The sequence below is a fragment of the Nylanderia fulva genome, unplaced genomic scaffold (assembly GCF_048542155.1).
Source record: "Nylanderia fulva isolate GAGA-0341 unplaced genomic scaffold, ASM4854215v1 Scaffold21, whole genome shotgun sequence".
In the NCBI taxonomy this organism is placed as follows: domain Eukaryota; kingdom Metazoa; phylum Arthropoda; class Insecta; order Hymenoptera; family Formicidae; genus Nylanderia; species Nylanderia fulva.
This window is the reverse complement of record NW_028190275.1, coordinates 1,263,504-1,276,925: the sequence shown is the minus strand read 5'-3', so window position 1 is coordinate 1,276,925 and position 13,422 is coordinate 1,263,504. Positions and strand designations below refer to the sequence as shown.

At 35.5% G+C, this 13,422-nt stretch overlaps 2 protein-coding genes across 2 annotated transcripts; one reads left to right on the top strand and one right to left on the bottom strand.

The window, feature by feature from the left end:
• Positions 1-449: 449 nt before the first annotated feature.
• LOC146723288 (uncharacterized) lies at positions 450-5,896 on the bottom strand. The gene is made up of 9 exons (XM_085482669.1): positions 5,724-5,896; positions 2,655-2,720; positions 2,112-2,238; positions 1,835-1,965; positions 1,522-1,631; positions 1,309-1,454; positions 1,041-1,239; positions 850-966; positions 450-681 (listed from the first exon to the last, which is right to left on the bottom strand). The coding sequence occupies exons 2-9, from the start codon at positions 2,712-2,714 to the stop codon at positions 564-566; spliced, it is 1,008 nt and encodes a 335-aa protein (XP_085338795.1). The 5' UTR covers positions 2,715-2,720; positions 5,724-5,896; the 3' UTR covers positions 450-563.
• Positions 5,897-8,633: 2,737 nt separating this feature from the next.
• On the top strand, positions 8,634-13,056 carry LOC146723287 (4-aminobutyrate aminotransferase, mitochondrial-like). The gene is made up of 10 exons (XM_085482667.1): positions 8,634-8,861; positions 10,140-10,267; positions 10,524-10,691; positions 10,956-11,042; positions 11,117-11,312; positions 11,395-11,567; positions 11,644-11,784; positions 11,867-12,024; positions 12,104-12,372; positions 12,447-13,056. The coding sequence occupies exons 1-10, from the start codon at positions 8,798-8,800 to the stop codon at positions 12,560-12,562; spliced, it is 1,500 nt and encodes a 499-aa protein (XP_085338793.1). The 5' UTR covers positions 8,634-8,797; the 3' UTR covers positions 12,563-13,056.
• The last annotated feature ends 366 nt before the right edge of the window (positions 13,057-13,422 follow it).

Genomic DNA, 13,422 nt, shown 5'->3' with positions numbered 1-13,422 from the left:
TTGATATGATTCATTATTATGAGTTATTATATGGCGATTGGAAGCGCAAATTAAAAAATTGGTAAAACCATTTCGTTAAAACATAGTTGCATACTAATTAATAATATATCATGCATAAGATCGCGGAGGTGCGTTGATGGTTACGTATATAATATGTGATATACGCGTAAAAAAAAAAGAATTTTAAGCTGTCAATAGAGAATGTCTTAATATTAAATATCATAGTGCCATTACGCAGCTTCTTATCACTCACCTGTTACCTCTCTCACGTTTCCGAATAAGCTTATCATTTATTTCTTTGTATTTTATAATTAACACGCTCGTAGAAACTATTTGTTTTCAAGTTTCCAGAAAAAGAACGTCTACGAAAAGGTAAGAAAAATTGTCTCGTAAGAAAATTTGTTTCATAAAATTATATCGAAATAAAGGTGTTATATCGAAATATAGAATTATGTAATTGGATATTTTTTAATCTCTATTCGGCGCAGTTGTGCGTATTCACATCTCACATTTAGCGTTACATGTGGGATGTCAATACCGCGGTTACGGTTTACAATATAGTTTCAATAACAGTTGCAACGATCAATCGGGCAATCCGATGGATAGCGCATGCAACGTCTAAGACAATACTGATCAGCACCGGGTTTGTAAGCAATATCTCCAATAGCGTCGCACGTGTTTCTGCAAATAGATATATTGACAAATAAGAATTAGAAAAAATTGAATGCATCGTAAGAATTATCCAATAAATCACATGTAACGACTTTGATTGCTTAATACGATTTCAGATCAATTGTAATTTATTACTTAAGCTTATATATACACACATTGATCAATTTAAATACTCACAGACAACGACAGACATCCGACGGGCAATTTGACGGGATACGTATACAATTCACTTGACACCAATTGCTCATATTTTGCCTGTATTGATAAGCCGGGGTTGGTTCGCACACTTGAACCCTGAAATCGTCAAGTATCCGACATGCATAAATGCCGCACGAACGCGAATCAATTCTTAATATATCGATTCTCACCTAAGTGGCCGAGCTAGCGGGGCACTCGTGTATTTCGGAGCTATGGAATATAATTGGAAAATAGTATTTTGATACAAAAATTGCGGCGGTATACCACCGGTGCTGGTGAGAATCCTTACGTCGGCACAATTGCGGAACGTTTCCGGTCTTCCGCATCCGACCGCTTCCGTGCCATTTTCGCACGTGCCCCACATATTACCTATGAAATAATAGACGAAGTGAGAAACAAAGTCGCGACGCGAAAAAAGGAATGTAATGTCAAATTAACCGGTTAAATAATTCCATTGAACGACGCATTGCGAACACGTCAAATACGGCGGTAACGTCACCGAGTATTTGATAATGTCCTTTTTTCCAGTCTCGCGTGGAATCTCGAATTGAACGTCTTGCGTCCCGGATACGTACAAGGGATAGCTGCAATTAAAATTTATTAGTTTCGAACGAGTAATTATACTGAAACATATAAGCGCGAAAGTCTTACGAGTCGAAACATTCTTGAGTCGCCTCGCGTGATGGATCGTCGTTAGGGCAGAGATACATCTCGAATCTTCCATAATGATTGGCCGTAAGCTCGACTTCCACATCAATTTCCTACACAAATTGCGTCATTTTAAACCTGCGTTATTAGAATTTTTTTTAGAAATTTGTCTTTTCTTACGTATTGATACAAGTGTGCGCAGAAACTAATGATGTCAGTTGTAAGATGTAATAATGTCAGTTTGTAAGATATAATAATGATTTCTCTTTAACGTATCGCATGCACGAAAATGTCAGAAGTTAGCAGATTACATTACTTGGCCAACAGTGTAATGCCTGACGATGATCCCTTTAGCAAACTCGCCGCCGGCTTCGTGCGGACGCGGTTGGCTTAAATGGTAGGCATCACCGCACACTCCACACTTGCCCTTGTTCTGTTCCCAATGGACTACAAAACAGTTATCATTAATATCGTTCAATATTGTGCAGCAAGTTATAATAAATTAATTTAGTTGTCGTAAAGTTACGGCAAGTTATGGTAAATTAAGGAGGGTTCTCTGGTAATCCCGTATAGACGAATTTGTGCAAACGAACCTGCGTATCCTCCGCAAAAAAGCTCGTTATCATTGTAATTAACGGGATTTGGATAGCCGAACCTCCACATTGCGTTTCGCGAGGGCGGATCCATTAATCTTCCATGCCCGTGGATCGCATCGGGCACCTTTTTAAATCACGCAAATGGTAGAAGATTAAAAGAGGGAAGGGAACAAAAAAAAGGTTGCGTAAGAGAATGAAATTGTCGTGTACTTTGCACCTTTCTTCGATAACTTTCTTTCGCGTACAACATCATTAAATGGGCGGCCTCGAGTTTACTTTTACTCGCGTGTAAAGTATGAAGGGCGCGTCCGCGGGAAAGTGTTGTGAAATTGGAGAACTGTGCGAGGCTATCGAACGGGTATATATGTATCGAAAAACGAGTCGGACTTTCGTTGCCATTGGCAAAAATTTATGTGAGAGCGCGGAAGTCCGTAAAGTGTCTGAATTCGTTATTACACGGACATTTGTGATAAAGAAAATGGACAGTCTGTTATAATTTTAATTTTGTTCGTATAATTATTGTAAGGAAAACGATCTTACTTGCATGAAGAGATATAATATCACGAACAGCATATCGTTTTTTCGATGCCTGGTAATCATCTTTTCCTGAAAACCACAAATATTACAATGATTAGTAAAATTTCTTGCTCGTTAATAATACACATTTTCTAAGCAATTTTCTTTATTTATATATTATATATATATATATTTAGAGTTATAGCATGTAATTTAAAAAATTATTCGGAGAACTTTTCTTCACGCTGTCTTCATTACGAAGCGAACAAAATAATGCAATATTAATTATTGAATTAACTCGATGAATTATAAAGCCTCGCACTCTTCCTTATCGAGGAAAATTTTCAGGAGCACTTAAGAAACACGAGAAGACTATATTTCAGGTTTATACTAGGCATATATATTTAAAACTCTAATAACGAGTTCCGGTTTCGGAAGACGGGGGCGAGAAAATTACGGTGAACGTCCTTGAATCAGCTGGTAGGAGCCAATTCTTGCGTAAGAAAGCGAGGCAACGCGTATTGTGTTGTTACACGACAATAATGACAAGTATACGTGTCGTCGACACTTGTGTCATTTTAATAATTATTAAGCGGTACACGTATAGCATGGATTAGGATCGGCGCCAAGGACGTTTCACATGTCCTTTTAGTACAATCTTGCAGAGCTCTCATCAATTTTTAAATAAACTTTTGGTATCCATTCTTTGATCGGTTGTACATTAAAATTCATCGATGTTGTCGATCGATTCTTAACATGTCCATTAACGCATCGGGCTGAACGAGAATTCGTTGACATTCATGCGCACACGTGTCATTGACAGCTGATTAGCACGCGACAGATATGTACTGACGACTTGAAAGAGATGGCCTCCATTAGGCGAAGACTTTAATATGAATCATTGAGAATACCGTATTCTCAATCAGTTTCTGATTACAAGTCGAATTCGTGGATCGTAATTTTAACAAATGGTATTGTAGCTTCATAAATTCACGGCAGATGCAAAACTCGGTTGAAAAAGAAACTAACGGTGCTTGATTTACAATTTTTTCGGATCCGACGAAATAACTGTGTGTGAATAATCAATGCGTATGGCGTATGATTGATATAGCATTAATTATCACGTTACTTTACGAACCCTCGATTCATTATACATACATAGATTTTCTCTCTCCGTCTCGAGTCCCTCAGGTCTTTTTATCGTATAACGAAATCTGTGCCGCTGCTCAGACAGGTAGGTTTAAACAGGTCGAAAGTGGATCCGCAGCAACAGGATTCTTGCAAGTCACAATGGGACACATGTTCGTTTCGTGATCCAAATAAAACGAAAAATTTACTAAATGTAAACCGCATAGCCGGTTAACCTTCGCCGAGAGCGAAGCTTTTATCTCGATTCTATTAAAGCGCAATGATAAACGAAGGAGAACGAAACGAGCGATTCGCCTCGGGAAAAGAAGGGTCGTCTCGAGAAATTTACGTCTGAATAGGCGAGGATAATGGAATTCAAAACGACGTCGCAAGGTGACGATCGGAGGCATAAATCTGACACTAATAACGCCGAGACCGTTTAGTTTTGACAACAATGTTCTTTACTTCTTCCTGCGATCTTCTTGTCGTTCCCCGCGATCTTCATCGTCGGAATTTCTCCAACGTAAATCGAGGACCATTTGCCGCATAAATGCCGTAGGCGGATTTAGAAGAAAACGATACTAATCGCGATCGTAAAATCCGAGGTAAATGGAGCTTTGACTTTTGGAAGAGACACCCAAGTCGGAATAACGTGCTAAAATTCTTTCGTGGAGTGAATGACCGCAAAGAAGGGACTCGCGAGTCTATTCAAAAATCTTGCGTTAAATATATACACGAGTATATACATATGTGATATAAGTGCGCAAACATGCCGTTACAGCGAATTATTTTTACGGATTTATGTAGGACGTCTAGTAACGAATTCTCTTCCGTTAGACTTTTTTGGAATTGTGAGATAAGAATTGTATATTATAGCTTTCGGGCTATCCGCTGAATTATATCCCAACTATATATGTAAGATCCCTCGTTACCGAACTTGTATATTTCGGCCAGACCTAGCGGACGTTTTTATTGACTGTCTTATATTATCTCGATTCATAAATATGTCAAGCGAGCGAAAAAGAAATGTAAAGATAAGCTAATAAGCCGCGCAAGTACGAGCGCATAAGTTATCGGCGTGTTAATAATACACGTGAATCTCCTCGTATTCTCTTCGTATGTCAGGTCAATCGCCCGATTCGAAAGTTGCAGTCATAAATTAACGATCATTTAAGTACAGTCTATTCTATCGGACGATAAACTCGGGAATAAATATTTATAAAAGCCTCGCTTCCTTCAAATAAGTATACATTTTATTAGGCTAATAGAGAGAGAAAGAGAGGGATACGGAGGAGAATTTGATATGAAAACGCATATTGATTTCATGATAAGTCTCAAAGAAACACGGACGAAAGGTATTTTGTGAGACGACAATAGGCAATGAATCAAGAACTGCCGAACAATGGACACTTAACAGTACTTTGATAATCGAAAAATAAATCGCGCATCACATCATCGTGTCAGATGTTAGTAATACAAAAAATTAATCTCGAATCGGTGACCTAATCGTATAATGGTCAAAAATCGAAATTATCGTTTCACCGGTTCCACCGGTTTCAAAATACCAGCCTCACGAAAATTGCAAGGTAAGAAAAAAAAACAGAAAGAGAAAGGAAAAATGAGATTAAAGTTTCCTTTGTTTTATCAAGAATCGCAAGAAGGCAGAACAAAAGAATTTGTCTAAAAATAAAAGATTCAAACGTGATAATTAATTAAAAATTGTATATCTCGATTTGCATGATTGTTTTGATCGGGACTTATTGCAACTGAAGATCAACATAATTATCGGTAAGGAAATCTGAATTTTTCCACAGGTTTTGAGCGTTAATATGCGACATTGACCCAGATATATCTACGATAGGTCGCACTCTCGACATCTATTTCGTCGCTCCGGAGCGCATTAACGGAATAACGAATGACGATGCGCACAAAGTGTATACCGTAAAGCAATTATACTCACCCTACTTGAGTGCACGTGCTCAGCCTGATGATCGAGGGTGGACGAAGTTCGGTCGCTCCGAAAGAGCGTTCTCGTTCGCGGATGTCACCCGGGAAGAGACGATTCCGCGGTCGAGAGATCGAACGGGCCCACTCGAGTGCGTTCGCGCGAGTGACAATACGCGCGTGCGTCGCGCAGCGGCCCGAGCTGCCCAAAAATACGGCCACCTCTCTACCTTGTGGGCAAAAGGTCTCGAGGCGTGGTTTCCAAGTAAGTCGGATGTATGTGGGCCCGCATTATAGTGGGGACGAATCTCCGTGCGGAAACTGGAAAATCAATCGAGTTCCCTAACACATATTCCAAAGACGTTCAGAGTACATCCTGAGGATGTTCGAATATCTTCTGGATATTCTTAGAATGTCTTTCGGATATGGTATGCTATTAGGGTTCATTCGTCCGGGTGCGTATGATCGAGAAAATAGTATTTTTTTCCTCACAAAACGAGACTCGAAAAAAAGGATTTTCTTAGGCCGAGTAAGATATCTCCCCCGATTGACGACCAGATCGATCCGGTGCTTTTGCCGAAAACCTGTCCGATTTATTTATACTCTCCGTCTCGAGACGACAGGCGATCGTATAATCAATTATTTGCCTCCTGTCATCTGTAATGAGGTCAAGTGCACTGCAACATTATGGCACTTTCAACTGTATTTATTAATAATAATACGTACACAAGAGTATATATACATGCTTATATGTATGTATATATAAATGTATGTATATTATTGTAACAGTTGAAAGAAAAAGGATTAATTGCTCAAATTTTACAATGATTCTTGTATAAATATTATATATTGTATAATGTATATGATATAAAAGAATTTTTCAACATTAAATTAATTATTTTGCATTATCTTAATTATAAAATAAGTAATTATAATCATACAAAAATATAGATAAAACGTAAATAATAACGAAATACATATAAATAAGAAAAATAAAAAATTTATTATCGGAGATGATTAGTTTTTTACACATTTCAATGGTAATGCTCAATGAAGAAAAAGAGCCCGAAATTGTACTTTCACTTTCACCGAATCTCGTGACCACGCCACGAATGGAATCGCTGAAAATGCAGTACTATTCCTGATACGAAGCAAAACGGTATTTTTTTAGTGATTTAATAGACAGACAGATAATTGTGTAAGCAAAAACGACAATTTGATCTCGCATTAATCAGCAACTCTCTGACGAAGAGAGCTCAATATTTTTTTTTTACCTTCAAACTTTTACGAACTGTTGAATATCTGTCATTAAAAAATCTGTTTCTTTTTTTAGAAAGAATTTTCGATTTTCGATTTTTTTTTGGATAATAATTATTTCTTTAATAATGCTTGGAATAAAAAATCTTTTATCAGATAATATAAGTCTTGACAAAATGCGAGCATAAATTTATTATTAAATCAACAATTGCAATATTACGACATTTCGTGATTTTGATCTTTGAATTCTACCATCTTATGTGGTCGTATATATTATAAAATTGTATAATAAAATAATCCCTCCGAGGATACATCTTGACGTGGCGGGGCGGCTTAGTACCTGGAGGGAAAATCCTTTAAGATTTATCTTAAAGGATTATCCCGAATGGGAAGCGAAGTACCCTTTCGCGTCTTCGATCGTAATAATTCGATCTCCTTATTTTTTCGAGATCATACTTGTAATGCGACCAGTATGGAATAGACGTATGCACATATAATATTTAATTCGCTCTGGTAGTTGGTCTTTCTGTTTCCCTAACTATCCATCCTGCAGTGAATGATTTATTATGATGCGAATTATTTATTATGATGAAACGTTCTCGAATCTCGTAATTTAAGTTTCGGCTCTTCTCGATTTGACAGAGACGTACGTGCACACGAATGTAAGTTACATTTACACGAACGTCACTTATGGTATCCCGATTGTCGTGAGGATTATTGCGTCAACAATAATCCTCCTCCCCTCCTTTAATGGGTACATCTTGACATGGGAGGCTCTATAATACCTGGACATTCCATCCTTTATGATTGATCTTAAAGGAATATCCTGAATAGGAAACTAAATATTCAAAATGCAATTTGGAACTACTCTTCATTTAGAAGCATTTGCATGAATTATATAATATTGCATAATTTTACATTGCTATTATCTCACAAATATATGTAAATTGATGCCTTTCCGATCATAAATGTAAATTATACTATACATATAAATTATTTTCAAGATATTACCTAGAAGAATTATTTGAACGTTATAGATTATATAAATTAATTGATGTGCTAAATTTTATTTTTTTTTTTTGAAAATTTTTTTACAGAAAATCAGCTGATATCTGTCAAAAAATATAATAAAGCCTTAATTTGCTCATTAAATTTTAAAATAATATGTTGTAAATATAACATAAAAAATATAGACAAATAATATCGAGAAATATATATAAATAAGAAAAATAAAAAAAAATATTATCGGAAATATATTAGCTCGTTACAAAAAATGATAATGTCCAATAAGGAAAAAAGAGTCCAAAATTGTACTTTCACTTTCACCGAATCTTGTGACCACGCCACGAATGGAATCGAAAATGCAGTACTATTCCTGACACGAAGCGAAACGGTATTTTTTTGGTGATTTAACAGACGGACAGATAGACAGACAAACAGTTGTGTAAGCAGGACGACAATTTGCTATCTCACATTAATCAGCAACTAATTTTGCAATTAAGTCTCTCTGGCGAAGAGAGCTCGATATTTTTTATTTTTTACGTACTGTTGAAGATCTGTCATTTAAAAATCTATTTTTTTAAAATAAAGTATCGCGAGGAATTTCTGTGACATTTGGCATTCTAATAAACCCCAAATTCTGCCAACGATAGCATAAAAAAGTCTCTTTCCAAGTAGAAGTGGCACTTGGTGCGTAACTCGCGCCCTCAACGGAATTCTCGACTCTCTCTTTTCACTTGATATCAGCACGTATCAGCGGCCAGTACGGTACCATCCCTTCCGCAGTGACGACGTTGTGAAGAGCAGCCCTCGTATCCGTGCTCCTATTTCGGGCAAAGATGATCGTTAACAAGTGTCACGGTGCGCTGAGTGCGCGAGCCTTACTTCGGCAACAGCTAAACGGTATTTATCAGTTCAATTTTTCTTGTAAATGTTTGTATAAATTCACATACGTGCTTTCTCTACGAGAACCGATCGGGATATGCCGCTCTGTCGGATGCTGCATGGTCCACGACAAAATCGATAAATTTGTTCCGGCTCTAACTGCTCAGCTGCCTAGCAGATTTTAAGCTCTACAGCTGTGTAAAAGCACGATCCAAAAATAATAAATAGTATCGACAGAATTAATTTCTCTCATAGTCATTCCTTCATCTTTAATCAGAGTATTGAGTTAACAATATATCTTTTACACGTATCATTAAATTTCGACATTTCTGTTATCTTATCTAAAATTTTAAATATGATGCTTACAATCAGCTAAAAAACGTTTACTCTTCTAAATATATTGTCGTGTTGATATCAAATATCGCAATGTTAATTTTAAATTGGTTTTCACAATGTGTTTCATCGAAAAATGTTTTATGAATTTATAGATTATTACAACAAAACTTAATTAATGATAAATATTCATATTATAATCTCGATAATAGAATTAATAAATATTGATGTGCAAATATTCATATAAATACATATACGAATATTGAACGAGCTATTTTGAATTTTCAACAAATTAATCAGCGAAATATAAATAAAATGAATAAAAATAAGTTTGTATGCTTTATTTTCTCAGATAATTTTGCACGAAGAATGTTGCTACAGAATATCTTGTTCAATATATATATAATGTGAATATATAAATAAGGTAAACATGTTCTGAATATGAATATATTGACATTTGCTTGATACAGAAATACACAATGTATTCTGATAGAAATACTTGGCAATCATATTTTTTTCTCTTTTGTAATTCGAAAATATCGATCTTGTAATCGATTTTTTCGTTGAACATACGGAATCTGTTCTTTAAATATAATTTTGATATTTAAAATTTATTTCAATATTTTATTTATTTGATATTGCAAGAATTACGATTTACTTTTTTCTATTCATTCATAGTTCATTTTATTCGCCCGGATCCTGTATCTCATACCATTGAACTCACAAATGGTTTAAAATGATTATGATATATTAGACATTCTTAATTGACATCAATGAAACTAAACATCTGTTGAATGAATTAGCTACAGTTAAGTTGCTTTTTTGTATAAATATTTTCCAATTCACACTAATATAAGATCCAAAAGTGGAGAGAAAAATTTATTTCTGCAGATATATAGACATTTATAGAGAGATAAGAATATACATGCCTAAATATAAAGATATAATATTATCATTGTACAGGTGTTGCAACAACGTGGAGTAGATGCTTAACCGGTTCAGTGTCGAGGGAACCAGAAGGGCCGGTAATTACTTCGGAAATACCGGGTCCTCGATCGCGAAGCTTGTTTCAAGAATTGAATGCGATACAAGTAGGTCCCAGATGCTGACTTGACTTAATAAAAAACCTACAGCTCATGTAATTTATGTATATTAAATTTACGACTAGCCTTCTAACAATTCGTTTTGAATTTGGATTCAACAGTGATTCATATATTAACTTAAATGTGTGTCAACATGTAAAATTGAAAAGCATACGTACAATATTGAAAATAGGGCGTAATTTTTCATAAATGTGTGCGCTAAAGACGAGACGCGTTACAATGTTGTTAACATCTGTGACTTCAGCAAGCATCTTCCGTACAATTCTTCGCAGACTACGAAAAATCCTCCGGTAATTATATAATGGATGTTGACGGGAACGTGTTGCTGGACGTTTATATGCAAATCTCGTCAATGCCTCTAGGGTACAATCATCCGGCAATGTTGGAGGCTCTTGCCGATCCCGTTAATCAAGTGAGTGATATAAAGCCGCTTTGGTGCGGAGCACTGGATTTTTGCCACATATACAATTTGCATGTTAATCTCTTTTACAGGATACATCACTTAAATCTTAAATGCATAGCTTGCAGAACTTGATAAGCTTCCTTGAATAATCTAGATTTCTTCGAATATCTTTCAAGAATAATATTTTTTAAAATATATGTATTAATTATTTCGCATTGCATACAGGATATTCAAGCTATATGAAAAATATTTGACAGTTATATTTCTTTTCAGAAAATTATAGCAAACCGACCTGCATTAGGTGTTTTTCCGGGTAAAGATTGGCCTAAAAGATTACAAAATATTCTGCTCAACAAGGAGGTATCTAATAAAGATCTATTTTAATTATAACTTATCTCCCATCGCGCTGCTTGAATCGAAATTATTCTGAACAGGTTGCTCCACCTGGATTATCGCATCTCACAACAATGATGTGCGGTTCTTGTTCTAATGAAAATGCTTTTAAAAGCATCTTTATCTGGTACGCTGAGAAACAAAGACAAGGAAAACCATTCACAAAAGACGAGATAGAATCGTGCATGATCAATCAAATTCCTGGTTCGCCGCGATACTCTATTATGTCGTTTAAAGGTACGATATATTAATTCGAGCAAACGCAAATCTTGATCTAATTATAAATATTTGTTACGAAATAAAAATTTGATATCGATAGGTGGTTTTCATGGAAGAACCATAGGTTGTCTTTCGACGACTCACAGCAAATATATTCACAAAATTGATATACCAGCTTTCGACTGGCCTATCGCCTCTTTTCCAGAGTACAAATATCCTTTAGAAGATAACGTCCAAGAAAATGAGAGGGAAGATAAACGTTGCCTTGCAGAGGTTCAATCAGAATTCTTAAGCATCTCTGTGAGTTTATCATATGTAAGAGAAAATGTTTAAACCTCGGACATTTCAGATAGAAGAATTATTCGAAGAGTACAAGAACAGAAAGAAGGTACCTGTAGCTGGTGTGATAATCGAACCAATTCAATCAGAAGGCGGTGACAACCATGCATCGCCGGAATTTTTCCAGGAGCTTCAACGCATAACACGAAAGGTAAAGTGCAGCTTATACAAGGTAGTCATATCTTAGCTTGCATTAAGAAGGATGTTATGATCTTGCATTAAAATATCACTAGCATGGAGCAGCGTTGCTTATCGATGAAGTGCAAACTGGTGGCGGGCCAACGGGAAAAATGTGGTGTCACGAGCATTTCAATTTAGATACCTCACCAGACGTGGTGACTTTTAGCAAGAAAATGCAATTAGGCGGTTATTATCACTCGGAGCATTTCAAGTAAACATTTTTTATGGCAAAAACGATAACGTATTAAAGACCATTAACGATTAATTGCCCGCTAACTCTTTTTCTGCAGACCGAAACAATCGTATCGTGTGTTCAATACTTGGATGGGTGATCCGAGTAAATTGATACTGCTCGAAGCGATCTTGGAGATCATCAAGAAGGAGAATCTCTTGGATAGGGTCACGCGCGTTGGCAATTATATATTGAAAAATTTGATGGATATACAAAAGGAGCACTCTAGTATAATTAACGCGATGCGTGGACGTGGAACTTTTATAGCGTTTAATTGTGCTTCGCCTGAAATGCGAGACACCATCATCAAGAGACTTACAGTCAAAGGTAAGGTGGTATTGTAAATGTAAATTCTAAGAATATCACGCAAGTTTTATTCAAGTTTTCCGTATTCTTGTTAGGTATTCAGGTAGGTGGTTGTGGTAACCAAGCTATACGACTGAGGCCTGCGTTAACTTTCACAGAACGTCATGCTGATATATTTTTGGATGTGCTTCGTTCTGTACTAAAGAAATAAGGGTAAACTTTGCGATTATTCGTGTCTTCCAAATTAAATGTCTTTCAAATCAGATGTCTTGTATTAAATAATGGTTACGGAGATGTATCGCGATGTATGTGGAGTTAAAAATATATTCATTATTTTTATATGGCAGTTGCATTACGAGGCTGACATAACTTTAAAAAAATTATGAGGTAGTACAAAACTGCAGTAAGAATATATATTATCTGGCAACTCTAGAATTGATTGAGATTTTATTATATAGAATATAAATTGTTACATTGATTAACTAAACATTTTGTACAATAACTATAATGTTATATACAGTATTTTTATAATTAAAAAAAGATGCTTATAAAATTATGCTCAGTTAGCAATTAATTATTATAATTCATGTGCGACTTTATATTATCTTTCTATTATTAATTTTATTAATCGATACTTGATGTAGCCGGATAATTTGTACAATCATATGTCTTCCGAAAAACTGCCAATAAAAAGTGTTTGAGTTATTTTCTGTGTTACTGATAAGCTCCAATATTATTTTTATCTCGACATTTCTCAAATATATCATATATCCTACATATCAAAATATCCATATTTCCGGTGATGGCTTTTATGTCATGTAAGCCTTTTCTGTTCCTTCTATCTACAAAGAAATAATTAAAGAGCACAGAACAAAATTAGAAAAATATCTAAATTCTGATTACTGTAAATAAATACATTTTACTTTGAAATCAACAGAGTATGTCGATACTTGCGTTTCTCGATATTTTAGTTAATTCGCAATTCTAAGTTAAGAAACGAAAAACAGGTCACTCTGAGCAGAAACTGATGCTATAATCTCTTCCCCCTTCTCCTGAATTGTCAGCTCTTTG